At 37.9% G+C, this 26,561-nt stretch overlaps 5 protein-coding genes and 1 pseudogene across 8 annotated transcripts; 4 read left to right on the plus strand and 2 right to left on the minus strand.

Annotated features, from left to right (window-relative positions):
• Positions 1–312: 312 nt before the first annotated feature.
• Positions 313–5,751, plus strand: LOC111006936 (uncharacterized). Its single transcript, XM_088124898.1, has 3 exons — positions 313–470; positions 536–746; positions 842–5,751. The coding sequence occupies exons 1-3, from the start codon at positions 315–317 to the stop codon at positions 5,581–5,583; spliced, it is 5,109 nt and encodes a 1,702-aa protein (XP_087981024.1). The 5' UTR covers positions 313–314; the 3' UTR covers positions 5,584–5,751.
• Positions 5,752–7,693: 1,942 nt separating this feature from the next.
• LOC111007222 (uncharacterized) lies at positions 7,694–13,398 on the plus strand. The gene is made up of 3 exons (XM_022279509.2): positions 7,694–8,010; positions 8,095–8,305; positions 8,395–13,398. Exons 1-3 carry the CDS (start codon positions 7,852–7,854, stop codon positions 13,152–13,154), a joined length of 5,130 nt encoding a protein of 1,709 aa, XP_022135201.1. The 5' UTR covers positions 7,694–7,851; the 3' UTR covers positions 13,155–13,398.
• Positions 13,399–13,667: 269 nt separating this feature from the next.
• Positions 13,668–15,122, minus strand: LOC111007223 (nuclear polyadenylated RNA-binding protein). 2 transcript variants are annotated; one of them, XM_022279512.2, is made up of 3 exons: positions 14,099–15,122; positions 13,937–14,019; positions 13,668–13,862 (listed from the first exon to the last, which is right to left on the minus strand). In XM_022279512.2, the coding sequence occupies exons 1-3, from the start codon at positions 14,574–14,576 to the stop codon at positions 13,668–13,670; spliced, it is 756 nt and encodes a 251-aa protein (XP_022135204.1). In that variant the 5' UTR covers positions 14,577–15,122. The 2 variants fall into 2 exon arrangements, with proteins under 2 accessions (XP_022135204.1, XP_022135203.1); XM_022279511.2 differs by having other exon boundaries at positions 13,937–14,031; positions 14,099–15,103.
• A 729-nt stretch (positions 15,123–15,851) lies between these two features.
• On the minus strand, positions 15,852–17,199 carry LOC111007225 (NAC domain-containing protein 83). Of its 2 annotated transcripts, none has more exons than XM_022279513.2 (2): positions 16,666–17,199; positions 15,852–16,591 (listed from the first exon to the last, which is right to left on the minus strand). In XM_022279513.2, the coding sequence occupies exons 1-2, from the start codon at positions 16,862–16,864 to the stop codon at positions 16,017–16,019; spliced, it is 774 nt and encodes a 257-aa protein (XP_022135205.1). In that variant the 5' UTR covers positions 16,865–17,199; the 3' UTR covers positions 15,852–16,016. The 2 variants fall into 2 exon arrangements, with proteins under 2 accessions (XP_022135205.1, XP_022135206.1); XM_022279514.2 differs by having other exon boundaries at positions 15,852–16,582; positions 16,666–17,189.
• Positions 17,200–17,709: 510 nt separating this feature from the next.
• LOC111007226 (mitochondrial import inner membrane translocase subunit TIM8) lies at positions 17,710–19,407 on the plus strand. The gene is made up of 2 exons (XM_022279515.2): positions 17,710–17,865; positions 18,892–19,407. Exons 1-2 carry the CDS (start codon positions 17,818–17,820, stop codon positions 19,075–19,077), a joined length of 234 nt encoding a protein of 77 aa, XP_022135207.1. The 5' UTR covers positions 17,710–17,817; the 3' UTR covers positions 19,078–19,407.
• Positions 19,408–23,927: 4,520 nt separating this feature from the next.
• Positions 23,928–25,868, plus strand: LOC148210525 (mitochondrial import inner membrane translocase subunit TIM8-like; annotated as a pseudogene). Its single transcript, XR_015791820.1, has 2 exons — positions 23,928–24,181; positions 25,258–25,868. The product of XR_015791820.1 is annotated as a mitochondrial import inner membrane translocase subunit TIM8-like (transcript).
• Positions 25,869–26,561: the final 693 nt, after the last annotated feature.

The following is a 26,561-nucleotide window of genomic DNA, read 5'->3' on the forward strand; positions in this document are numbered from 1 at the left end:
AGAGAAAGGGGGAAAAATCCCAATTTTGCTTGGAGGATCATCCTATTCCTTGAAGAGGAAGAGAGACATCACGCAGTCTTTCCGGTTTCCATGCACACGCACTAGCAACGAGTCACAGGTCACGAGTCACGACCTTCTCTGTGTGTATTCTGCAGTGGCAGAGCGCCAAAAACTTGCTCCTTCTTCTGCTGCAATCAACCTTAAATCCGTAAGCCTTATTGTGGCATTCCAGTAGTGTTGCTGATTTTTCGTTTTGCTACATGGGTACATAGTACGAGCTTCATTTGTGTATGTATTTGTCTGCAGGCTGCAAAATGGGCCCTAAAGAGCACATTGAAGAAATCAGGAGAAGCAAGTTTTCTATCGGAGGAGTACCCAACCCCTTGACCCAGGATTTCCACCATGCTGTCAGCAACCTTTCTGCGGAGCTTTACACCAAGGACGTTCACTTTCTAATGGAACTTATTCAGGTATAATACCATACCATACCATACCACCATTTTCCCCTCAACTCTCAACTCTGATCAACACGCAGAATGCTGAAGATAACGACTATTCCACCTCTGTCAAACCCTCCTTCGAGTTCATTGTAACGTCTCGAGACGTCACCCAAACTGGAGCTCCTACCACACTACTTATTTTCAACAACGAGACTGGCTTTTCTTCAAGCAACATTGATTCTATTTGCAGCGTGGGCCGCTCCACCAAAAACAACAAGAGGAAGCGCGGTTATATTGGGGAGAAAGGTTTTCTTTCCTTTCCTTTCCATTCCATTCCATCTATTTTCTTTTTTTTTACTCGCATCATCTAATTGGATTTATTCTCAATCTCAAATCTGCAGGAATTGGATTCAAAAGTGTTTTTTTAATTACTTCTCAGCCTTACATATTCAGTAACGGATATCAGATACGCTTCAACGAACAACCTTGCCCACATTGTGGCGTTGGATACGTTGTTCCTGAGTGGGTTGAAGAGAATCCAGTTCTTTCCAACATCAAGAAAATTTACGGTCAGCATTCTAAACTGCCAGCAACCACAATAGTTTTGCCGTTGAAGCCTGACAAGATCAAACCTGTGAAGCAGCAGCTTTCTAGCATTCAACCGGAAGTTCTATTGTTCCTTTCAAAGATTAAGCAGCTTTCCTATAGGGAAGCCAGTGAGGATCCTAAGTCCAACGCTGTAAGTGCCATTGCTATTTTCACGGAGACAAACTTCATTACAAGGAAGAACGTCGATGCTGAATCCTACACTCTCCATCTCTCTTCCGAGGAAAATGACTCCGGAATCGATGACCAATTATCCTACTACATGTGGAAGCAGAGGTTTCCAGTCAAGGAAGAAAACAGAGTGGAACGGAGGATGGGAGTGGAGGAATTGGTGATAACATTGGCATTTCCAAATGGAGAGCCTCTCGATAGTGGAGTAAAGTCACCTGGGGTCTACGCTTTCCTTCCCACCGAGATGGTAACCAACTTTCCCTTTATAATTCAGGCAGATTTTGTTTTATCATCATCCAGGGAAACCATTCTCCTTGATAACAAATGGAATCAGGGGATTCTTGACTGTGTTCCCTCTGCTTTTGTCAATGCTTTCGTCTCATTGGTGAAAACATCAGATGAGGCTCCCTTGCCTTCTTTGGCCCGTATGTTCAACTTCTTACCCATCATTCCTTCTTCCTATGAGAAGTTGAATGTTGTGAGGGATTTAATAAAAAAAAGGTTGCTTGAAGAAAATATCATTCCTAGTCATTCATTCTTGAAGCAGAGGTTCTTCCACAAACCTCCTGAAGTGGGTAGAATTATGCCGGCCTTTTGGAATATATTAACGAAGGCACACAAGCAAGGGGTGAGTTTGCTTAATCTATCGTCCCATGGAAAGTACATTTTAAGTTCGTCATTCGATATAAAGGAATACGATCAGGTTCTTAGTTTCCTTGGTGTGAAGCCAGTGGACGATGAATGGTATGCAAAATGCCTGCAGGGTACTAACATCGTGGAGGCTGTGTCGGATGATGTTTATTTGGAGCTTCTACAATTTCTTGCAGACAACTGGAGTTCAAGATTTCATGTTACAAACATGAAGAACGTACCACTTGTACGATATGTTGGTCTTGATGGGAATGTTTTCCGATGTAGTTTAAATGAATGTCGTGCAAGAAAGGTGCACCTTGCGCATCATGATCATCTACCATGGCTGAATAAATTGAATAGGGAGTTCAGATTTGTTGCCAAGTGTTTCTTTATGCCAGAAAGCACGCAGAAATCCATCCGGTCATTTCCTAAGAAAGACACGTTGTTGCAATGGCTTCGAGACCAGGTTAAAGTTGATGCCATCGGCGTATTTCAATTTGGAAAACTCCTTGTCGAGTCTCTTGGCTATAACCCAAAGCACATAATTACCTATGTTCACTTCCTATATCATTCATTATCGAAAAATTATCTGACAAATGTTGAGGTCAAGTCTCTGTGCAGTGTTAATGTTATGCCAGTAGTAGACAGATATGGCGCTGTCATCAGACAGAGACCGAGACTTCTCATCCCAGCGGATGGTAGTAAATGGGCAGAATTGTTTGATTCAAATCCCTGGCAAAATTATGGCTATGTTGAGTTGGGAGCAGATTACATCAGCCCGGCCTATTTTGCCGGTGAAACTATGACTAGAACACAGCTCATAGATTTTCTCAGAACACATATTGGTGCTTTGGATATCCCTTTTTTGTCTCCCCCCAACACAGAAATTTCTGTTGTTTCTTCACCACTTACTGTGCAGAATGTGCTTTTGCTATTAGATTGGATTCGCAGCTTGAAAACTAGAGAATTTCCCATTCCTTGCAAATTTTTGAAATGCATAAAGGAAGGTTGCTGGCTAAGAGTTACTCTGAATGGATCTCCTGGTTATAGGCCACCATCGCAGTCTTTTGACCTCTCCTCATTGTGTGCAAGTATTCTGCAAAATGGACCAACTCCTGTGGAAATCCCACTGATTGATCACAAATTCTATGCTGGCGGGTTAAAGGGCTATGAAGAGGAGCTGAAAACTATTGGCGTCATGTTTGAAAATGTTGAAGTATTACAATTTATTGGGAACCACCTCATGTCAGTGGCGAGTTTATTAAGTTTAACAAGAGAAAACGTCATCTCCATATTAAAATTCATCCGGTTTTTGAAAAATCAGTTTTGTGTTGAAAGCTTTATTGCTAGCATAAGAAAAGGAACATGGCTTAAGACACGTCATGGTTACACCACACCAGATGGATCGGTGTTGTACAATAAGGAGTGGAGGACAGCTTCACTTATTAGCAACATCCCTTTTATTGACGAGGATTACTATGGTGATGAGATTCTTTCATTCCGGGAGGAACTTAAGTTGCTTGGTGTGGTGGTTGACTTCCAGGAAGTTTCCCAACTTGTCGTGGACAATTTGAAGCCACCTTCTCAGTTAACTTGTCTGAGAGCCGAGCCATTTCAGTTGATTCTTCACTATATATTAAGATCAAGGTCAGCCGATTTTTTTGTTAACACATTCAAAGGTGTGAAATGCGTCAAAACAAATCTAGGCTACAAACCTCCTGGTGAATGTTACTTGTCAGACCCTTCTTGGGTTTCCATTCTGCAGGTTTTTAGTGATTTCCCTCTAGTTGATTGTGATTTCTATGGGAGTTGCATCTTATCTTACAAGAGGGAACTGAGAAAAATGGGAGTGGTGGTCGATTTTGAGGAAGCAATCAAAGCATTTTGTCAAGAGTTCAGGCAACGAGTAGCTACAAGTTCTCTAACAAAGGACAGTGCGATATTGCTTCTGTCAAGCTACAAACAGTCGAAAGCGCCCAAAGAATTTCCTTCGGATCTTAAGAAGTGCATTCATGAGTTGAAGTGGTTGTGGACTCGACTCGGTGATCATAGATCTCCTAAAAATTGCATATTGTATGGTCCAAGTTGGGAATCTATATCTGCAATTGCTCTCCTTCCTTTTATCGATGATAGTACAAACTCCTATGGAAACCACATTCATGAATACAAAGAAGAGTTGAAGAATATGGGAGTTGTTACTGACTTTGCAGATGGTGCTCATATGGTTGCTGCTGGGCTTTGTCTCCCACAAAATCCTGTTAACATTACTTCTGAAAATGTGCTTTCACTTTTAGGCTGCATCCGGACTTTAATGGAGAAGAATTATTCCTTTTCAAATGATTTCTCCAGAAAGGTCTCGCAGAGATGGTTGAAGACTTCTTTCGGTTATAGGGCTCCGGAGGAGAGTTTGCTCTTCATTCCTGAATTGGAATCTTTTCTGAAACCTACTGATGGGCCTTTTATTGATGAAGAATTTTACACGTTTGACATTAAGTTGTATAAAAATGAGCTCAAAGAGATAGGGGTGATAGTTGATTTGGACCATGGATGTCAATTAATGTCAAGTTTCCTTGATTTTCATAGCGACTTCTCCACAATAATACGAATCTATACTTATTTGAGTACATTCAATTGGGAGCCAGACACCGAAGTTGCTAAAAGGATTTGGTCACCTTATGGAAATAATAATGGACAGTGGATCAACCCAAAAGAGTGTGTACTTTTTGACAAGGAAGACCTGTTTGGTTTGCACTTGACAGTTCTAGAGAGGTACTATAAACAAGATTTACTCAATTTCTTTTCCAAAGCCTTTAAAGTAAGGTCCAATCCTTCAATTGACGATTACTGCAAACTCTGGAAAGGTTGGGAAAGTAATCAAGATCAACTATCTCATGACGAGTGCTTTAAGTTTTGGAAATATGCTACTAAGCATTGTAATTCAAAAACTGAGCGAGCTTTCACTGATGCCATTACCAAAGTACCGGCAATTTCTGGCTCAGATGGAGTTCTTTTATTTGATAAACACGACATATTTATTCCCGACGATCTTCAATTGAAGGATTTATTTGAACGAATGTATCCTCATCCGCTTTTTGTATGGTATCCTCAACAAAGCTCACCTTCCCTGCCTCAAGCAAGGTTGTTGGAAGTTTATAAGAACATAGGGGTTCAGAATATTTCTGAGTCTGTTCAGAGGGTCGAGGCAGCCATGGTTGGTGGAATCACACTCAAGCAAGTGAATCCAAATGACATTTCAATTGGAAGAGGACTGGTGCAACTCATTCTTGGTTTTTTAGCTGATCCCGTTAAGAAAATTGAAGCTACGAAGAGGCACGAAGCTGTTCAATGTCTCCTCAATATTTCTGTCCTTGAGACTGCAGAGCCTGTAATGATAAACTATAGTTTATCCCTGACTTCTGGGGAGGTCATCAATGCTAGTGCAAGCCGATTGATACGTTGGGAGCGGAAGAGTTCAAAGTTCTTCACCCAGAAAATGGTAGGTGGATATAAGGGGATGATAGAGTATGCTACCTTCTTTTCTGAGGTCATATCTGAAGGTGTCCTTTGGGAGTATAGTGATTATATATGTGCATTATCTGAGCTGATCAAGTTGGCCTTTGTGCTGAATTTTGATGATGAAGCTGTTAATTTCATAATGAAATCCAAGAATCTGGCAATCTTCAAGGAGGATGAGGATTTCCTCTCTTCTGCGTTCAGTGAGCAATCCAAGTAGATTTATTTTTAATTTTGCTAGTTCATGAAAAAAGTGCACATGGATCATCTGCTGCTATTTGCATATTTTGATGCTCTTTTGCCAGTATTTATTCACTTGTATTTTGATGTAAATTTTTGTGAATCTGTGATATATTTATGCAGAATAGTGGAATGCAAATTTTGATACTTTGGGATGCAATAATGAAATATTATTAACTATGACTTTAGTGGCGCGGATCTGTCAATATCTCTGATTTTGTTATTGAATAAGGCTTGGTGTATAGTTAAAAAGACATGCACATTGGCTACTAGAACAATGTTAAAGAGATGATTGCTGAATAACCAGCCTTTTAAATGAATACATTCATATTGCACTATAAAGTACAGATTCTACCTTTATCGGGTCTTTGGTTATATTGGAGAGAATCTTTCAACATTCGACGACACCCTTTTCTTAAGCTGTCATGCCTTGGCGACTGTATTTCGCGTATCACAACTTCTCCTGTGAGACATCGTCTTTATTCTGTTCATCTTACATTAATGCAATCAAATAGGAGAGTTGACATATGATATGATGTGATTTACCTTCAACATGTTGTCATTGCTATGCATTCTGAAATTGTTGTAAAATGTTTAAAGTCATACCATCAAGAAGTTTGTAGATCCTTGTGTCTTGTTGGCTAGTTTGAGCTCCAGTAGGCATTACGTATTTTATAAATGAAGTTGTGCTGAAGCATTGGATCAGTTTGGTTGGTATTTCTATTTGTATTATGTTTTCCAAGGCACCCTAATGTCAGTAGTCGAACATCGGCATTTTTGAAGGATCAGTGGAGACAGCCCTGCTTTCTGCTCCTCAAGATGTTGTCGTGGTTCAACGGCAACATGCTTCAAATACTGGTATGCGGTTGAGTTTTAGTTCATCCACTTATTTAAACTACTTACTAATTAAATCTAATATGGTATAATTTATAATTTTATTAATAATTAAAATTAGTTTTTATTTCACAAAGTTTTTAATCTTTTATATTAACATATATCTTATTTGTTATTAAAAAATCATAGTTATATTTTAAAGTTAAAAATATATTTTAAAAATTTGAATGAAAATAAAAATTATTATATTAGAGTTGTGGTTGCTCAATTTTCTTTAAACTTTAGAATAAAATTCACTTTTAATCCTTGATATTTGAACTTGAGGTTTAAAGGGTGTTTAGAAGGGATACTAATTGGTCTAGGGAGTGTTTAAAAGACATTGAGATTTTTTTTTTTTAAATTTTAAAAACCAAATACATCTAGATTGTTCTTTATTTAATGTAAAAAAAAAAAAAGATATTTCAAGATTTGTATTTCTTAAGCTTTACAATTGCACTTTTTTTTAATAGTTGTACAGGTAGGGCTGCGGCTCTGCACTATTTCTTTCTGTGGGAGACGATGTCGGGAGAGAAAGGAATGCGTCGAGGGGACTACAAACTAAAATTATTTATCATGCAAATTCATGGAGTAAAATATAGTGTTTAATAGAAAATTTTAAAAAATTATAGGGATCCTAATCCATTTGAAATTGGGACATTTTTCTTTTTTATAATTTTATAAACAATATAACAATTTATTTAAATATATTATTTGCAAACAATTTTAGAAAATATTGCAGTTATAATGATTGTTTAGAGAGACGACGTTGTAGACGAAGACTAGAGGTAGAGACTACCTTAGATGGTAGAGGAGTATTTTTCTTTTTCCTTTTTCATGTTTAATAGTGTACGTCCATGCAATATGCATTGTGGACGACGACCTCCAACGAATTATTGTGGGCCCAATTTGAAAGATTTGCACTTGGAAAAGTTCAGGAGAGATTTGGGGTTTGGTTTTGCGATTCAGGGAAGATCGGTAGGAAATCCCCAAATTTTAAGTAATGACTTCCTACTTCTGTGGACTAGGTTTGATTTGATACGACTTAATTAAATCAACAATATTTTGAAAAAAGAAAGCAACGGTGAACATGAATCGAACATCCTTGTAGAGCACGCTAATGATGCATGGTCGTCGACGAGTGACCAATGACCAGCGACCTTTCAATTCTCTTCTCGAACCAGACAAGTATTTCCACAAACTTTTGGAATAGCGCCAATGCCAAGCACTTTTATTTTATCACTCGGTTTTCTCTTTTGTTTGCTCAAGTTCGTACTTCCTTTTCTTCATCCCTAAGTTTTCCACCTTCCTTTGAGTGCCACTGCCAGTACTGTTGATTTCTTCATCCGTCTCTCTCTGTTTTCCTCTGCTGCCGCCAATGGCTACCCCGAAAGAGCACATTGAAGATATAAGGCGAACCAAGTTTTCCATTGGAGGACCTCCCAATCCCTTAACTGAGGATCTCCATCAGGCCGTCACCAACCTCTCTGCCGAGCTTTACACCAAGGATGTTCACTTTCTCATGGAGCTCATTCAGGTACCGCCATTTATTTAAGTTTAACAACTTCTCTTACTCTCATTAATATCCTTCTCCTTCTCCTTCTCCCTCTCCCTCTCCCAGAATGCTGAAGATAACGACTATTCCGCTTCTGTAAAACCCTCGCTCCAGCTCATTCTAACATCCCGCGACGTTACCGCCACTGGAGCTGCTACCACACTACTTATTTTCAACAACGAGACCGGCTTTTCTTCCAAAAACATCGACTCCATTTGCAGCGTTGGCCGCTCCACCAAGAAGAACAACAGGAAACGCGGCTATATTGGGGAGAAAGGTACCTTGCCCTCCCCTCTCTTTTCCTGATCTCTTCCTCTTTCAATTTTCACCCACTTCACCCCATCCTTTATCTCCCCAACTCCGCAGGAATCGGATTCAAAAGTGTGTTCCTCGTTACTTCTCACCCTTACATATTCAGCAACGGATATCAGATACGCTTCAGTGAACATCCCTGCCCACATTCTGGTGTTGGCTACGTTGTTCCCGAGTGGGTTGAACACAACCCCATTCTTTCTAACATCAAGGAAATTTATGGTCCCCATTCTCAACTCCCAACAACCACAATAGTCTTGCCATTGAAGCCCGACAAGATTGTACCCGTCAAGCGCCAACTTTCAACCATTCACCCAGAAGTTCTACTGTTCCTTTCAAAGATTAAGCAGTTTACTGTCAGGGAAGTCAACGAGGATCCCAATTCCAACACTGTTAGTGCAATTGCCATTTCCAGCGAGACGGACTTCGTTACAAGGAAGAACATTCATGCTGAATCCTACACTCTCCATCTCTCTTCCGAGGGAAGTAACTGTGAAATTGATACCCAATGCTCCTACTACATGTGGAAGCAGAAGTTTCCAGTCAAGGAACAAAACAGAGTAGAACGAAGGATGGGAGTGGAGGAATTGGTGATCACGTTGGCATTTCCAAAAGGAGAGCGTCTCAATAGAGGATTAAACTCCCCTGGGGTCTACTCTTTCCTTCCTACCGAGATGATAACCAACTTTCCCTTTATAATTCAGGCAGATTTTGTTTTATCATCATCCAGGGAAACCATTCTGCTTGATAACAAATGGAATCAGGGGATTCTTGATTGTGTTCCCTCCGCTTTTGTCAATGCTTTCATCTCATTGGTCAAAAATACGGTTGAAGCTCCCTTGTCTTCTTTGGCCCATATGTTCAACTTCCTGCCCATCATTTCTTCTTCCTACGAGAAGTTGAATGTTGTTATGAATTTAATCAGAGAAAAGTTGCTTGAAACAAATATTGTTCCTAGTCATTCTTTCCTGAAGCAGAGGTTCTTCCACAAACCTCCTGAAGTGGGTAGAATTATGCCGGCTTTTTGGAATATTTTAATGAAGGCACACAATCAAGGAGTGAGTTTGCTTAATCTAGCGTCCCATGGAAAGTACATCTTAAGTTCTTCATTCGATATAGAGGAATACGATCAGGTTCTTAGTTTCCTTGGTGTGAAACCAGTTGATGATGAATGGTATGCAAAGTGCCTGCAGGGTACTAACATTGTGGAGGGTGTGTCGGATGACGTTTATTTGGAGCTTTTACAATTTCTTGCTGACAATTGGAGTTCGAGATTTCATGTCACAAACATGAAGAATGTACCACTTGTAAGATATGTTGGTGTTGATGGGAATGTTTCCCTATGCAGTTTAAATGAATCTGCTCGGAATGGTGGAAGAAGGGTTCACCTAGCTTGTCATGACCATAATGTATCATGGCTGAATAAATCGAACGGGGAATTCAAATTCGTTGCCAACTGTTTTTTTATGCCTGAAAGCACACATAAATCCATCCGGTTATGTTCTAGGAAAGACACGTTGTTGCGATGGCTTAGAGACCAGGCTAAAGTTGATACCATCAGCGTATATCAATTTGCAGAACTCCTTGTCTATTCTATTGGCGATAACCCAAAGAACATTATTAGGTATGTTCACTTCCTGTATCACTCATCATCAAAAAGGTATCTGACAGATGACGAGGTCAAGTCTCTGTGCAGTGTTATGCCAATAGTAGACAAATACGGTGTTGTTATCAAACACAAGCAGGTGCTTCTCATCCCAGCAGATGGTAGCAAATGGGCACAATTGCTTGATTCAAATCCTTGGAAAAATAATGGCTATGTTGAGTTGGGAGCTGATTACATCTGTCCAGTCCATTTTGCCGGTGAATCTATAACTAGAAAACAACTCATGGATTTTCTCATAACCCATGTTGGTGCTTCTGATATCCCTTTTATATCTCCTCCTAATACAGAAATTTCTGTTGTTTCTTCACCACTGACCGCGCAGAATGGGCTTTTGCTATTGGGTTGGATTCACAACTTGAAAACTAGACGAGTTTCAATTCCTTGCAAGTTTTTGAAATGCATAAAGGAAGGTTGCTGGCTGAGAACTACTCTGAATGGATCTCCTTGTTATAGACCACCATCTCAATCTTTTGACCTCTCCACGTCATGTGCAAGTATTTTGGAAAATGGATCAGTTCTGGTGGACATTCCTTTAATTGATCATAAATTCTACGCTGATGGGTTCAAAGTCTATGCAGAGGAGCTGAAAACTATTGGTGTCATGTTTGAATATGGTGAAGTTTTAGAATTTATTGGGAATCACCTCATGTCAGTGGCGACTTTATCAAGTTTGACAAGAGAAAATGTCTTCTCTATGTTAAAATTCATCAGATTTTTGAAAAATCATTTGCATGTTGAAAGCTTTGTTGCTGGCATAAGAAAAGGAACATGGCTTAAGACATGTCGTGGCTATACCTCTCCAGTTGGATCAGTATTGCACACCGAGGAGTGGAAGACAGCATCACTTGTGAGCAACATCCCTTTTATTGACAAGGATTACTATGGTGATGAGATATTGTCATTCCGGGAGGAGCTTAAGTTGCTTGGTGTGGTGGTCGATTCATCGGATAATTCCCAACTTGTTGTGGACAATTTGAAGCCACCTACTCAATTAACTTGTCTGGGAGCCGAGGCATTTCTATTGATTCTTCACTGTATATTGGAATCAAGATCAGCCGATTATCTTGTCAACACATTCAAAAGTGTGAAATGCCTCAAGACAAATCTAGGCTACAAATCTCCGGCTGAATGTTACTTGTCAGATCCTTCGTGGGGTTGCATTATGCAGGTTTTTACTGGTTTCCCTGTTGTTGATTGTGACTTCTATGGAAGCTGCATTATCTCATCTTACAAGAGGGAATTGAAAAAACTGGGAGTGGTGGTCGATTTAGAAGAAGCAGTAAAAGCATTTTCTCAAGTATTCAGGCAACGAGCGACTAAAAATTCTCTAACAAAGGAAAGTGTGATGTCGTTTCTGTCAAGCTACAAACAGCTTAAAGCAACTACAAAGTTTCCTTCGGAACTTAAGAAGTGCATTCATGAGTTGAAGTGGTTACGGACTCGACTCGGTGATCATAGATCTCCTAAAGATTGCATATTGTATGGTCCAAGTTGGGAATCTATATCTGCAATTGCTCTCCTTCCTTTTATCGATGATAGTGAAAACTACTATGAAAACCATATTCATGAATATAAAAATGAGTTGAAGAATATGGGAGTTGTTACTGACTTTAAAGATGGTGCTCAAATGGTTGCTGATGGGCTTTATCTTCCACAAAATCCCGTCAATATTACTTCTGAAAACGTTCTTTCACTTCTGGACTGCATCCGAACTTTGATGGAGAAGAATTATTCCTTTTCAGATAATTTCTCCAGAAAGGTCTCGCAGAGATGGTTGAAGACCTCTTTTGGTTACCAGTCTCCAAAAGAGTGTTTGCTCTTCATTCCTGAGTGGGGTCCTCATCTGAAGCCGACTGATGGGCCTTTTATGGACGAAGAATTTTACAAGTTTGACATCAAGTCCTATAAGAAGGAGCTCAAAAAATTGGGGGTGATAGTTGATTTGGACCATGGTTGTGAACTAGTGTCAAGTTTCCTTGATTTTCATAGCGAGTTCTCCACTATTGTACGAATGTATACTTATTTGAGTGCATTCAACTGGGAGCCAGAAACTGAAGCTGCTAGAAGGATTTGGGTACCTGATGGAAATAATGGTGGCCAGTGGATCAACCCAGAAGATTGTGTTCTTTTTGACAAGGAAGACCTTTTTGGTCTGCAGTTGACAGTTCTCGAGAGGTACTATAAACAAGATTTACTCATTTTCTTTTCCAAAGCCTTTCAAGTAAGATCCAATCCTTCGATTGTCGACTACTGCAAACTCTGGAAAAGTTGGGAAAGAAATCAGGACCAACTATCTCATGACAAGTGCTTTAAGTTTTGGAAATATGTCACTAAGCACTATAATTCAAAAACGGAGCAAGCTGTCATTGATGCCATTGCCAAAGTGCCTGCAGTTTCTGGTTCAGATGAGTCAGTTTTTTTGTTTGATAAGCGTGACGTGTTTGTTGCCGATGATCTTCGATTGAAGGATGTATTTGAAGAAAACTCTCCTCATCCCATTTTTGTGTGGTATCCTCAGCCGAGCTCACCTTTCTTGCCTCGATCAAGGTTGCTGGAAGTTTATAAGAACATAGGAGTTCGGAATCTATCTGAGTCTGTTGAGATGGTAGAGGCAGACATGGTTGATGGAATCAGTATGAAGCAGGTGAATCCAGATGACATTTGGATTGGAAGAGGGGTGGTGCGACTCATTCTTGGTTTTTTAGCAGACCCTACTAAGAAAATTGAAGCAGAAAAGAGGCATGAAGTTGTTCAATGTCTCCTCAATCTTTCTGTTTTTGAGACTGTAGAACCTGTGATGATAAAATATAGTCTATCCCTGACTTCAGGAAAGGTCATTGAAGCGCCTGCAGGTGGGTTGATGCGTTGGGAACGGGACAGTTCAAAGTTGTTCATCCAGAAAATGGTGATATCAGGTGGACAGAAGGAGATGATAAAGCGTGCTACCTACTTTTCTGAGGTCATATCTGAGGGTGTCCTTTGGCAGTATAGTGATTACATATGTGCATTATCTGAGCTGATAAAGTTGGCCTTTTTGGTGAATTTTGATGATGAGGCTGTTAATTTTATACTGAAATGCAAGAATCTGGAGATCTTCAAGGAGGATGAGGACTTCCTCTCTTCTGCTTTCACTAAGCACCCCGAGTAGGCAAACTTTTAATTTTGCTAGTTCATGAAAAAAAGTGCACAACTAACATCCAATCTACTACTATTTGCATATGTATTTGCATCACAGTTTTTTTTGTTTGTGTTTTGAAAATATAGATCAATGTGGATCTATAATGTTTTAAGTGGTAGAATCATGCAACTTGAATTTGATATTTTGTGATGTAGTGAAAAAAAAAGAAGCTCAGATATGAATATAGTGGTGTAAATCCACGTGTTTCTGATTTTGTTATCAAAGAAGGTTGGGGATTAGAATTAAAAAAAAAATGGCGCCATATTGGACATTAGAACAATGTATTAGAGATGGTTGCCGAGTAAGCAGCGGCTTGAATGAATGTATTGATATTACATTGATAAAGTAATTAATGATTCTACCTATGGTACGTTTGATGAGATGGAGGGAGAGACAGAGGGAATGTTTAGCGAAGTAAAAGGCAGTAATGTCCTAATAAACGAGGAGCAGCAGACCTCTGTTCCCCAAGCCCCTTGAGAATGATTAATAAGCTTGAGCTTGAGCTTTTCTAGCAAGAAGCTGAGTGGATCTGTCGTTGCCAGAACAACGTAAATGGTAGCAAGATTTGACATTCAACAGATTCCTTACACCACCTTGTCTTTTCTTACTACTAATGGCCTTTGTACAACTCCTGGATCCTTCTTTTCCTTTCGTTATGATCACCTTGCTGTCTTGGGCCTGTCAGATCAAGAATGTGAGAAACGTGAGTTATATAAGTTGAGAGGAAGTATAGGTATGGTGGGCAGGCGTACCTGGCCAAAATTTGCACAAGTGGTGGTGGTGGTGGTGGTGTCGATTCTGTCATGGGTTGGGGAGTTGTTGTGCGAGACATCGTCTTTGATTTCAACTGCAAAATATGTGCTTGGTCTCATAATTGCAAAATGGATATTCGTAAAAGTGATTCGTGAGCTCACCGCTTGCTTTGTCATCATCTTCTTCTTCAACGAAATAAACTCTGAAACTGGGGGATCCAGGACAGATGATGGACCGAGCAGTGTCTTCGATGTGATCTTCTCCTGATTTCTTGTTGTGGTCTTCATGGAGGTCCTCTTTGATTGCATTGTTGCTAGAGAGGGGAATGGGAATTGGTGAATAATCTTCATCGTCCTTGTTGTCCTGTTTGTTGATGTGTGCAGGTGCAGGTGCAGGTTTGGTGCTGCCACTAGGTGAAGAATAAGATGAAAAAGATACGCTTTTTTTATCAATAACATGCATAGAGGTAGAGTTGTCTTCGTGATCTTTGAGAAGCACTTTCTTCGAGAGCGTTCCAGTCTCCAGATTGCTTCCGTTCTTACGCCTCCTCAAATCCGAAAATCTAAGGCGCATAAGTGGGCGAATCCGGGCAGGAATCGACTCTCCATCCGGGATAAGCCTCGAGTTTCCGCACCCCATTGTTGTAAGCCTCGAGATTGTTGAATTGGCCGACACAGAAAATTGATTGATTTGTTTCTTGGGGGTGCGTTAAACAAGGCAGAAGCAGAACCAAGGATTTTGAAGACGAACACTGAATTTCACCAGCTGAATTTGACACCACCATAACACGATGCCGCATTGGAACACACTGTCTCCCCTAACAATAGTAAAAAACAGGCTCCCATAACTCCTTCCAGTTACTTTATTTGTTATCTTTTCTTTTTACATCCATTGCTCTTTAATTTCCTTCTGGACATTCAACTTACTTTTCATAAGCCCCAATTTGCCAATAATAAACTCCACGCAACAATCTACCTTTCAGGTGCTATTCTATCTTTACCCTTTTTTTTCTCCCCCAAAAGAAAATACATATATATATTTATATATTTATCCAAAGATGTACATTTATTTATTATTTAAAAGCCACATGCAAATTAAATGAAATTTCCAGATTTTTTTTAATTACTTTACATTTTCGTTTTATGAAATCATACAACATGAATGAACTAATCCTGAGATGAATAATACAGATGATATGACACTGAATATTTCTCTTTTTAACTTATATTAATAATTTGTAAAGATTAATCAATGTAAATAGTAGGGGCAATTTCAGGAATAATGTATTTTTAAAAGAAAATTTTAAAAGTATAATAGTTTTTAAAATAATATTAAATATCATGCAAACTAAACATTTTTTTTAATTAAAGTAGAATATATAGAAAAATATTGATAAAAATAGGTTAGTTTTTTTACAATCGGAGGGGACGTATGTTCGAACTGATCGAAGATAGATGTCTTAACCTTTTGAAATTTGAACTATATTTATGTTGCTTAATAAGTAGAGATTTATATATGGCAAGTGAGAAATATGCATATATATCCCCATTGTATAAGATTTTTTTAAAAAAAATTTACACCAAATTCAGTTCTTTGGTCCGGTGGTGTGTTCGGCTGCCATGGGGAACATGTGACAATTTGGTTAAAATAAAATTCTAATTATTTTATTATTTAAAATAAATTAGTAAACATATTTATGTACATGATTTGACAAAAATTGTTTATATATAAAAAGGAAAAGAAAGATATATGAGGTAGAAGAAATAAAAATGAGGTGGATTAGAGATTAAATGGTGGCAGAAACAAATATTATGTTGGATTATTTGTTTATGTGAGAAGGTAAAAAGATGAGTATATTGATTTGCATGTAATATTGTTGAAAGTTGAAGATTAGAGATTAGAGGAAGAGGAAAGTTTGATAAGAAAATTGAGGGCGAACCATGAGTTGATGATGGGAAAAAGTAAAAGCGAGACATGAATAATTAGAAAAAGAAAAGAAAAGTAATTAGAGAAATGATATTGATGCCATTTGAGTGGGAGTGAGATCAATGGAAATGGCGTTGGGGTGGAATAGATGAATTATTGATGGGGATTGTAAGAAGAGGATGAGGAGGAGGAGGAGGAGGAGGAAACAGTAGTAGAAGTGCAGGGACGGCGCCGCCCATAATGCATATCATCAATCTCTTCCATATCCATGTGATTTGGGTCCATCATCATAAAATCCGACTCATAATTGGTGGTGGTGGTGTTGTTGTTGTTGCTGCAGAAAATGCGGCACACAACCCAATTATTCTCCGTATGATCCATTTGAGTTTGAGTAGGGAGGAAGAGGCTATATTCATGCATTACCCACCGGCTTCGGGTCCTCCTCATCCTCTTTGTTTTACCTTTAGCTTTGCTGGTGCTGAAGAAAACTAGAGTCTTCTTAATCCCCACACTAGTGCTGCTGCTGCTGCTGCTGCTGTAACTATTATTATTCTTATTACTACTCCAATTGGAATTGGACGGCGAAGAAGAAGCTACTATTTTGGTATCCCGACCCGTGGGCTTCCAGTACCCGCTAGGAGTGCTCCGCTTCCCATTTCCATTTCCATTTCGGTTCTTGCTGAACAAGTATCTCATCTCTTCCTCATTCCCATCGCCACCTACACGTACTACAATTAATTACAATTCATAATTACATACCAAATAGGATAATTAAACACATCAAAATCAAATTAATACCCACCTGGAACTGGAATATCCCAAGGATCGAAGTTGCACACATCCAATATCTCTGGAATTATGGAAGCACACAAGTTCAAACTAGACGAGGAGGACAGCAGCTTGCATTTTAGATACTCGAACACCAGCTCTTGTTCCGTCGGCTCAAAACGAAATCCCGGAGGCAATCCCCTAATTCCATCGAATCTCACTAACTTATCCATTCAACAATTAATTTCCCTCTACTTACCTAATTTAATTTCACTACTCTCAATCACCACGCATTGGCATTGCCCTTCCCTTCACTCACCCTATGGCCTATACTTACTATATATATATATATATATATATATATACACACATGCAGATTTAATTCCCTTCGCGCATAAAGAGAAGAGAATCCCACTTTAATTTTCTTTCTTTCTCCCACTCCCACTGCAGCCATCTAACTTTGACTCTAAGAAAACACTTCATTATTAACCCCGATCTCTCATCTCTTACTTGCCTTTTTCAATTTTACTCAACTCACCTCTCTAGCTCACTATGGACATTATGAAGGACGACTGCTCCCAGCACAGTACAATATCACCATTCAATTTACTTTGGTCATATATCATTTATTCTAATTATGGATTGCATGTGAGTGCGAGGGATTGGATGTTCGACTTCTGTGGATTGTGCGAAGATGACACATAAAGCTCCCATTGGGACTTTGTAAATCACCATAAAATCAACTACCTCCCTTCTTTCCATCACCAACTTTATTTTGTTTATCAATTTCTAAAAGTTGGGCTCACAAAGTTACATAACATCGTTCTTTATTTCCTCATCTATTTTATTTTTTTCCACAAAGAAAAGCAGAAAAAGGGGCCAAAATAAACTTCATTCAAAGGTTCCTATAAAAGTCAATTTCCAATGCTACTTTTCTTCCTCGTGAAGATGTTGCCTCTTCCTCTCTGTCTACAATAATGGGCCATTCCGTTTCTTTTACAAACAGCCCAGCTCGCTTTAACTGGGCCCTTCCTCAGCTCGACGGCCCAAATCAAAAGTTTGGTGCGGCCCAGACTCGCCATTTTCTCTTTCATTTTCTGGTCTCCGGGGTGTTAGGGTTTTCTAGTCGGTCACGGCTGAGAGATTCACGACCCTAAAGTTTTGTCATCAACCTTCCTAACTTTCCATGGATTCCTCGTCTCTTAACTCCCCGGAGCTGATGAATTTCATCAATGTGAGTTAACTATCGGTTTTTTCTTTTTAGATTGTCACTTCTACTCTCTCATTCGGGCCCGATCAGGCATCACAAAGATCTGAGTTCTTGGTGTTTCATTATTGCATGTCTTTGCTCAAATCCGAATATAGACGACTTCTATTTTTTTATCGTCTATTATATCCATCCCTTAAAATTAGCTCGTAGAATAGAATATCCGAGGATGGTGAATTTGATATGAGTCATGATTATTTCTGCGGTTTGTAATTTATTAGGGACTGACAGCTCTGTTATTTATCTATGTGCTATTTAGTGCCAAATAGCATAGTAGGACGAAATACTTCTGCAAGAAACTATTTCGTAGAATCAACTGGCGGAGTGCTTGAAACGGAGGTTTATAGGACAAACGTATTTTAATTACATTTTATACTGAAGAATTTGAACTCGAGGTTGTAGAAGCAACTTCTTACTCTGTTCCAAGGTGAACTTTGAAGGTGTAACTTTGGTCTGGAGACTTCAGTGATGCCATTGATGATTGTACTGCTGTATGGAATATTAATATATCCAATTCTGGAAAGAATATGTGAATTTTGAAAAACTTGAGTTTTTGCTGTTTACTTTTTCAAGAAAACAGAAAGAAACATTTTTCTGTATAATGATATCAACTGAGATCAAAAGCCATACAAGTAAAGTAATAGTATAGTATGGAATTCTATGGGTTTCACATCACTGAAAAGATCTTTGTTTTTCTGAATTTAAGGTTACTATTGTGTTTCTTTTGGATGTTAAATTTGATGTGTTGTTAAAACTGTTCAATCATCATAATTAAGTATCATTGAAATTGTGTTTTTTTGATTTAACCAGTCATGGGGGGCAGTTTGTTGACTACTAGATCTGTGTTGCCTGCCCTTAAACTACACAAAGCTTTCTTCACTACTGAATTTAATCCCTTTCCCAAGAGTTAGATATATAGCTGGATGAGATTGAGATAGTAGTGTCAGAAACCTTAATGCTTTTGGTAAACTATTTGGTCATTTTGTTACACAGGAAGAGAAGCAAAGAGCTATGGTTGCTGAGATGGTGGCAAAGCTCACCAGTGTGTGTTGGGACAAGTGTATCACTGGTTCACCAGGGAGTAAGTTCAGCTCCAGCGAATCCAACTGTCTATCAAACTGCGCTCAACGCTATATGGATATGAGCATCATCATTATGAAACGGTTCCAAAACAGTTAGTTGATTCTGCTCAACGGGAGGCTTGATTTTCCAATTACAAGACGATGTATTTTGCTCGAATTTATCTTTCAATCATCTCTTCAAACTGAAAGGAGAAGGTCTAATTTGAAAGTTGATCCATTCCATAAATCAAACTGTTTTACATCTGATCTTGATGATAATGGTATGAAAAAAAAAGTAGTCATGGTGGTGATGTTATTTCTTTCCTCTTTGAATTGGATGGTCCAATATTGGGATTAAGTGAGCACTAATATCATCCATATAGATGTAATTATACATTGTTTGTGGAGGATTGAATTGGAGCCAAGAGTACCAATACCTATTTTTATAGATCGTTGGTTATAATCTACTCTATATGTTATATTGTACTCCATATTTCTTTTTTCAAACTTGCATTCAACTGTGTCCATTTCGTTTCATTTTCTAGAAATGAGAAAAATTGGCGTTTTGACATGACTAACATCATCCTTGAGTTCTTTCGAAGGCGAATAGCTGATTTTGATCCTATCGAAACGACGCAATCTAGAGTATATCTTTTAGTTAACTAGCAGACATTAATCAATATAAAATCTTAACAGCCTATTCATTGTTATTTTTTCTTTTGAGATAGCTGTTTTCAAATCGAAAATGTATAAATTATATAACAAAAAAGAGGAATTATTTTATGTTAAATTACCTTTATACACGAACTAATAATTATTATTTTGAATTTTTTATATTTTTAAGACTAAACTAATGCCAACAAATCAATCATTTGGCCGACACATAAGCAGTGGTCACGGCATTACCAGCTAAGGATCGGAAAATTTCTCTCTTATTACATGAAATCCAGTTTTCATTTCATCAGAGAAAAAGTCTTATTTTTTTTCCCTAGTACGAGAATAGAAAAATTCATTAAATAATGAATGAGATTCTAAACTTGAACTGACAATGAAATCAACCATTCAAAGTTGTTTTATTGTTTATTATTGATAAACCGACGTTTATATTATAAGTGTGGGAAGATAAGTTTGAGAAATAATAAGTTTATTTGACATCTCTTCATCTTCTCTTCTAAAAGTCAGTCAAAATTTTGAAACTCTCTATGAACCAAAGAAACATATCAGCTAACGGTAATGTGAAAAAAGTTCAAATATAGTGCACACATTTTTCTATTTAATTTAACATATTTTTTTACAATTTTTTTAGTACAACTTAATAAGAAAAAAAAAACGAGAATATGTAATTTTTGGAGAGGGTAAAACATAACTTAGAGGACTTTCATCTTCTCGTGACGCGTCTCCGGGGTGTTAGGGTTTTGTAGTCGCTCACGACTGAGAGATTCAAAGTTTTGTCATCAACTGATAAGCACCAAGGTTGCTCGTGTTTACAAAGCTAGAGGTCCTTCTAGGATCCTTGCAAACATTCACAAAATAGACAACTTTTCCCGTGCCATCTTTGCTCCATTCTCTTCTTGACTCATTTAAGTAACATTATGAATAAATTCGGGCTCAAAACTCTTTGTTGGTTCTTGTGCATTAACAAGCTTTTGAAGGTGCAGTGTGAAAGCCTCTTGAATCTTCCTTGCCTTTCTTGTAATAATTGCTCCTTTGATATATGTAATTGGTCACAAATGGATTCGTATCATCCCCCCTTTCTTTAAAAGGATTTGTCCTCAAATCAAGGTTTCATTTCCTTCATCAAAACGAATCAAGTTAGTCCAATGATAAGCCTTAACAACTTGTTCCTTACCTTGTGAGTTGTATATTGGAGCTTGAAGATTTATGATTTTCTTCGTTGGACATGTCACTTCTTTCTTCTTGAAAATTTCTATGGCCCTTTCTTGTTTGCCTTCTTTGAGTTAACACCACTTTTTGACTTCCTTGAAGTGCAATCTTGAAGTCTTCATGTAATATCATCCTTCTTAGTCTTCTTATGTTTGGACTTGGACAAATTCTTCGTTCCTTCCAAAAGTGCTTCCAAACCCAATCACTTGGTTTGTTGAAATTGTGCTCGGATTTATTTTTCCTCCACTTGGTACTTTGCATTTGCATTCTCCAACATACAATTCTGCGTTCTCGGCCATGGAATTCTTTATGCGACTTCTTAGACAAATACTTTTCCACAATGCCTTTCACTTTAGGTTTCTTTTGTTCATGGTTACCTACACAATAAGGAAGCAAGTTAGTATCTTCAAAATCAAGATCTATTTTATACTTACCTTGTAATACAATCTTTGGATCATGAATAGATGATAGGATAACTCTCGTTGGCTCCATCATAGCTTCCATCGTTACTTGTGTTCGACCACACTTGATTTGAAGAGTTGGAACTTCCTGCAAAAATCTTAGAAAAGTAGAAACACTAGGATAAAGTATGTTAGCTTGATAGTAAGGGTCCTTATGCAACAATGTCATAAGATTTGGCTTATATTGGCAAATGGATTGGATCTTGCTCTTGTCCTCTTCTTTCTCCTTTGAATTCCTTTCTCTTAACTCTTCTCTTTCTCTCTTTTCTTTCAACTCACTTTCATCAACATCAGAATGTTTGCTATCTTGTTTAATAAATTCATCAACATGTGCTTTAGATTCTTCCTCAAATTTTGCATCATATTTCTCACAACCATCATTTGAATCAATGACACCATTTCTTATTACCATGACTTCTTTATTGACACATTATTTGCTCATGTGTCCAAACCTTTTGCACTTCCAACATTTAAGAGAATTAGTCTTCTCCCTTACCTCTTTTGGAACTTCATTGTTTTTGGCATTGGAGCTCTCGGCCTTCACTCTTTTGGCAGCACCAAACTTCCCTTTTGGTTGCATGAATTCATTCCATTTGGAATGCTCCTCTTCTTTCCTCAATTGATCTTCAATTTTGATAGCATGGTGATACATATCTTCCAAGTAAGGTGGTGGATTTCTATCAATATGATGAACAATTTCCAGATTCAAACCTCCAAGGAATCTAGACATGGTTTCTTCCTCTTCTTCTCGAATGTGTGCTTTTTCCATTAAAATCACCATCTCTTGATAATACTCATCAACACTTTTTGTTCCCTGCCTCAAAGCTTGCAGTTTAGTTTTCAAATCATTTTTATAATGTTTGGGAGTATACCTCATTCTCATGCCTTCTTTGAGTTTTTCCCAAGTTTCTATTTGATCCTCATCTTTCCTTCTTTTCTCGGATTTGAGATGTTGATACCATTCATTAGCATGATTAATGAATTCGGCAATGACAAGTCTCATCTTCTTATTTTCACTATATGTAGAGCAATGAAATACACGTTCTATCTTCCTTTCCCATCGCAAGTAAGCATCGGGGTCCGCCGTTCCACTAAATGGTGGAATTTTGAGTTTAGCTCCACCATCTCTCTTTTCATTTACTCTTTCCCATCTCCTCGGTTGCATAATGTTGGCAAAGTTATTCCTTCCTCTACTCCCAACTTGTTCTTTTTGTACATCGAAGTCAAACATACCTTCATCTTCCTGTAAGACTCGTTCTTCTCTTCGTTGTTGCACCCTTCTTTCCTGCCTATCTTCCCTCATCATTTCCACCATACCTTGAATTGATTGAAGAATGGCCATAGTAGGATCTTGCGGTACTCCCTGTGACATTTTGTTAGAAAAATAAAATAACAAAATAAGGACCTTTCCACTCCTCTCACTAGGATTTCACTCAAGGACACTCGTGTTTATCACTCGAGGGTAGGCTTTTGGTACTAGGTCAAAGATGTAAGGGTTGGCTTAAATTTTGGTGCAATCTTGCTTAAAGCTTGATATAACTAATTCAATGATCAACTCTCACAAACTAAGACTACAGCAACTCAATCTTAGGATAAAAAAACTTGATAATTTAAACAAAACACAACATAATGAAAAGAACTTTTCATGTGCCTCGGATCTTCGAATGCTTTTTTTTTTGTGCTACTGTTTTCTTTCTTTTGCTACTGATTTTTGTTTCTTTTGCTTCTGTTTTTTTTTCCTCTTTTGCTTCTATTTTTTTTTTCTTTGCTAATAATCCGAGAGCAAAAATACAAGAATTTCAAGGCAAGTTGTAGTATGTCTTGTTACACTTTGTAAGAACTACTTTCGAAAAAAGAAAAAATGACAGAATATAAAATTAGACAAAGTAAAGATATTTCACCTCTAGAGCCGGCCAAAGGATGTCGACCAATTCTCTGATACCAAATGATAAGCACCAAGGTTGCTCGTGTTTACAAAGCTAGAGGTCCTTCTAGGATCCTTGCAAACATTCACAAAAACGACTAACTTACCGAATGATTCCAACCAAGAGTAAGGTTAGAAGATGAATCACTCTTAGATCGGACTTAGAATCTACGATAGACACTCCTAGATCCTAAGACGACTCACTCCAGAATTAGCTTGATCGAGACTAATCCAATGAATCGGTTTAACATCAAACCTAAAGCAAGATTTGAAAGAAGCAACACCAAAAGTGTTAAGGAACAAAAGTTCTTGAATTTCAATATGTTTTAATCTTAAGTTCTCCATAACAAGAGCATTACAAGCCTTTAAATAGGCCAAATGGTCGTTCAACATAAGAACACCAAAAGTTTTTTCAAAATACTACTTAATGCAAATTGTAGAAAATAAGACATGCAAATTAAAACTTGATTGCACATCATTCTAGACACTTAAATGCGGATCAGAAAACGTAGTCATGCTTCAAATGGTCTTATCTATGTGCTGTAGGAGGCGCTTCACATTTGGATATGGTTTGACAACTTTTGACTTCACAAACTCCAAAGAGGTGCAATCTGCAAAGGCACCTGTTCACGAATCTGCACACTTTTTTTGTCCTCCATGCCATCTCTCAAAATAGACAACTTTTCCCGTGCCATCTTTGCTCAATTCTCTTCTTGACTCATTTAAGTAACATTATGAATAAATTCGGGCTCAAAACTCTTTGTTGGTTCTTGTGCATTAACAAGCTTTTGAAGGTGCAGTGTGAAAGCCTCTTGAATCTTCCTTGCCTTTCTTGTAATAATTGCTCCTTTGATATATGTAATTGGTCACAAATGGATTCGTATCATCAACCTTCCTAACTTTCCATGGATTCCTCGTCTCTTACTTCCCCGGAACTGATGAGTTTCATCAATGTGAGTTGGCTATCCTTTTCTTTCTTTTTAGATTGTCACTTCTACCCTCTGATTCCTTCCGGATGAGAGCTGAGACCACAAAAAGTACCTCAATTCTTGGTGTTTAATTATTTCACGTTTTTGTTACAACTTACAATCCGAATATAGAGGACTTGTATTTTTCTTTTTCTTTTTTGGTTGCTTTTTCGACTTTATCGTCTATTATATCCATCCCCTAATTAGCTCGTAGAATATCCGAGGATGGTGAATTTGACGAGTCATATTTATTTCTTCGGTTTCTAATTTATTAGGGATTGACAGCTCTGTTATTTATTTACATGCTATTTTGTGCCAAATAGGATACGATGAAATACTTTTGCAAGTAACTATTTTGTAGAATCAATGAGCAGAGTGCTTGAAACAGAGGTTTATATGGGCCCATTTCAAAAGACAGGTCTTAAGCTATGCATCCTGATTATAGGAGAAACGTATTTTAATTACATTCCATATTGAAGAATTTGAACTCGAGATTGTAGAAGCAACTTCTTACTCTGTTCCAAGGTGAACTTTGAAGGTGTGAATTTGGTCTTAAGACTTCAGTGATGCCATTGATAATTGTACTGCTGTATGAAATATTAATATATCCAAATCTGGAAAGAATATGTGAATGTCGAAACTCTTGCTGTTTACTTTTTCAAGAAACACAGAAAGAAACATTTTTCTGTATAATGATATCCACTGAGATCAAAAGCCATACAAGTAATAGTAGAGTATGGAATTCTATGGGTTTCACATCACTGAAAAGATCTTTGTTTTTCTGAATTTGGATGTTAAATTTGATGTGTTGTTAAAACTGTTCAATCATCATAATTAAGTATCATTGAAATTATGTTTTATTAATTTAACCAATCATAGGGGGCAGTTAGTTGACTACTAGATCTGTGTTGCCTGTCCTTAAACTACACAACTTCCAGCTTTCTTCACTACTGAATTTAATCCCTTTCCCAAGAGTTAGATATATAGCGGGATGAGATTGAGATAGTAGTGTCGGAAACCTTAATGCTTTTGGTAAACTATTTGGTCATTTTGTTACACAGGAAGAGAAGAAAAGAGCTATGGTTGCTGAGATGGTGGCAAAGCTTACCAGTGTGTGCTGGGACAAAGTGTATCACTGGTTCGCCAGGGAGTAAGTTCAGCTCCAGGGAATCCAACTGTCTATCAAACTGCGCCCAACGCTATATGGATATGAGCATCATCATTATGAAACGGTTCCAAAACAGTTAGTTGATGCAGCTCAACGGGAGGCTTGATTTTCCAATTACAAGACAATGTATTTTGCTCGAATTCTCAAGGGGAGGGGCTCAACTCAACTCATTGTGGAGCGCCGCCTGTGAGTCTGAATTCTATTTTACGGTGGGACCTTTTTCAGGGCCTTAGTTGATGACGCGTCACAGTGCACAATGCGAATAATTTTTACTATCAAGATTTAAATGCTCATCCTCTTTAACTTTTAACCGTCTTTATCCTCTAAAGGGTTATAGTTGAAGACCAATAAAAGGAGCTTTGGATATGGGTGGAGCATGTTTTATTCATGCTCGTTTTGACATTGGGTAGTTATTTGTGTAATTATAACCATTTAGTTTATGTAGTTCTACTTTTTAAAAAAACAAAAGATGTAAACTTTATACAATTTTCTTGGCCTCGAAGGTTATCCTCATTGGCGTTCCCACTTTTTTTCCAGTTTACCCGATTCCCACTATATCAGCTTCCAATTGATCTGATAATGACAGATTGAAATTTGATTAGTAGAAGAACACCAACCCACGACGAGGTTTTAATAATGAAAAGGGAAAAGGTCAGGAAAGAGGAGAGATGAATATCAAGTAATAAAGAGGGATTAGCATTTAGATGTGCAGAGCTTAAAGGAATTGCGTATGGGGTTGTTCACCAGAGCATATCTCCCATTTTGAGTCTCTTCTGTCAAACATTCCAAATGTCAATTCTCTTATCTAATCAAACACGGAAACCGAATATATCCATTTCTGAGTTCGTAAACTAAGAAATTAATGATAACAATCTGTTATTAGTACAAAGTATAAGTAGGAATTCACGTATACTATCTATTATGGTTTATTTCTATTGGGTAAACGATATTAGTGGAATCCACACTTTTTAAATATAAATAAACCAAACTAGAATGAAACGTACCATCAGAAAATAAGGGGCGAGTCAAGTTGTGTTCTTGTGCAAATATGTTGGGGGTTATTCGTCATTGTATCGACCTTCAACATAATAATAACAATAATAGTCTTGATAGCTGAAAGAGAGAGAGAGAGAGAGAGAGAGAGAGAAAAAAACACAATAATATTAATAGGTACCCGTCTTTGGACCACTGGGAAAA

Source organism: Momordica charantia (assembly GCF_013281855.1).
Source record: "Momordica charantia cultivar OHB3-1 chromosome 6 unlocalized genomic scaffold, Mcharantia_2.0 BLBB01000006.1, whole genome shotgun sequence".
NCBI classification, from domain to species: Eukaryota; Viridiplantae; Streptophyta; class Magnoliopsida; order Cucurbitales; family Cucurbitaceae; genus Momordica; species Momordica charantia.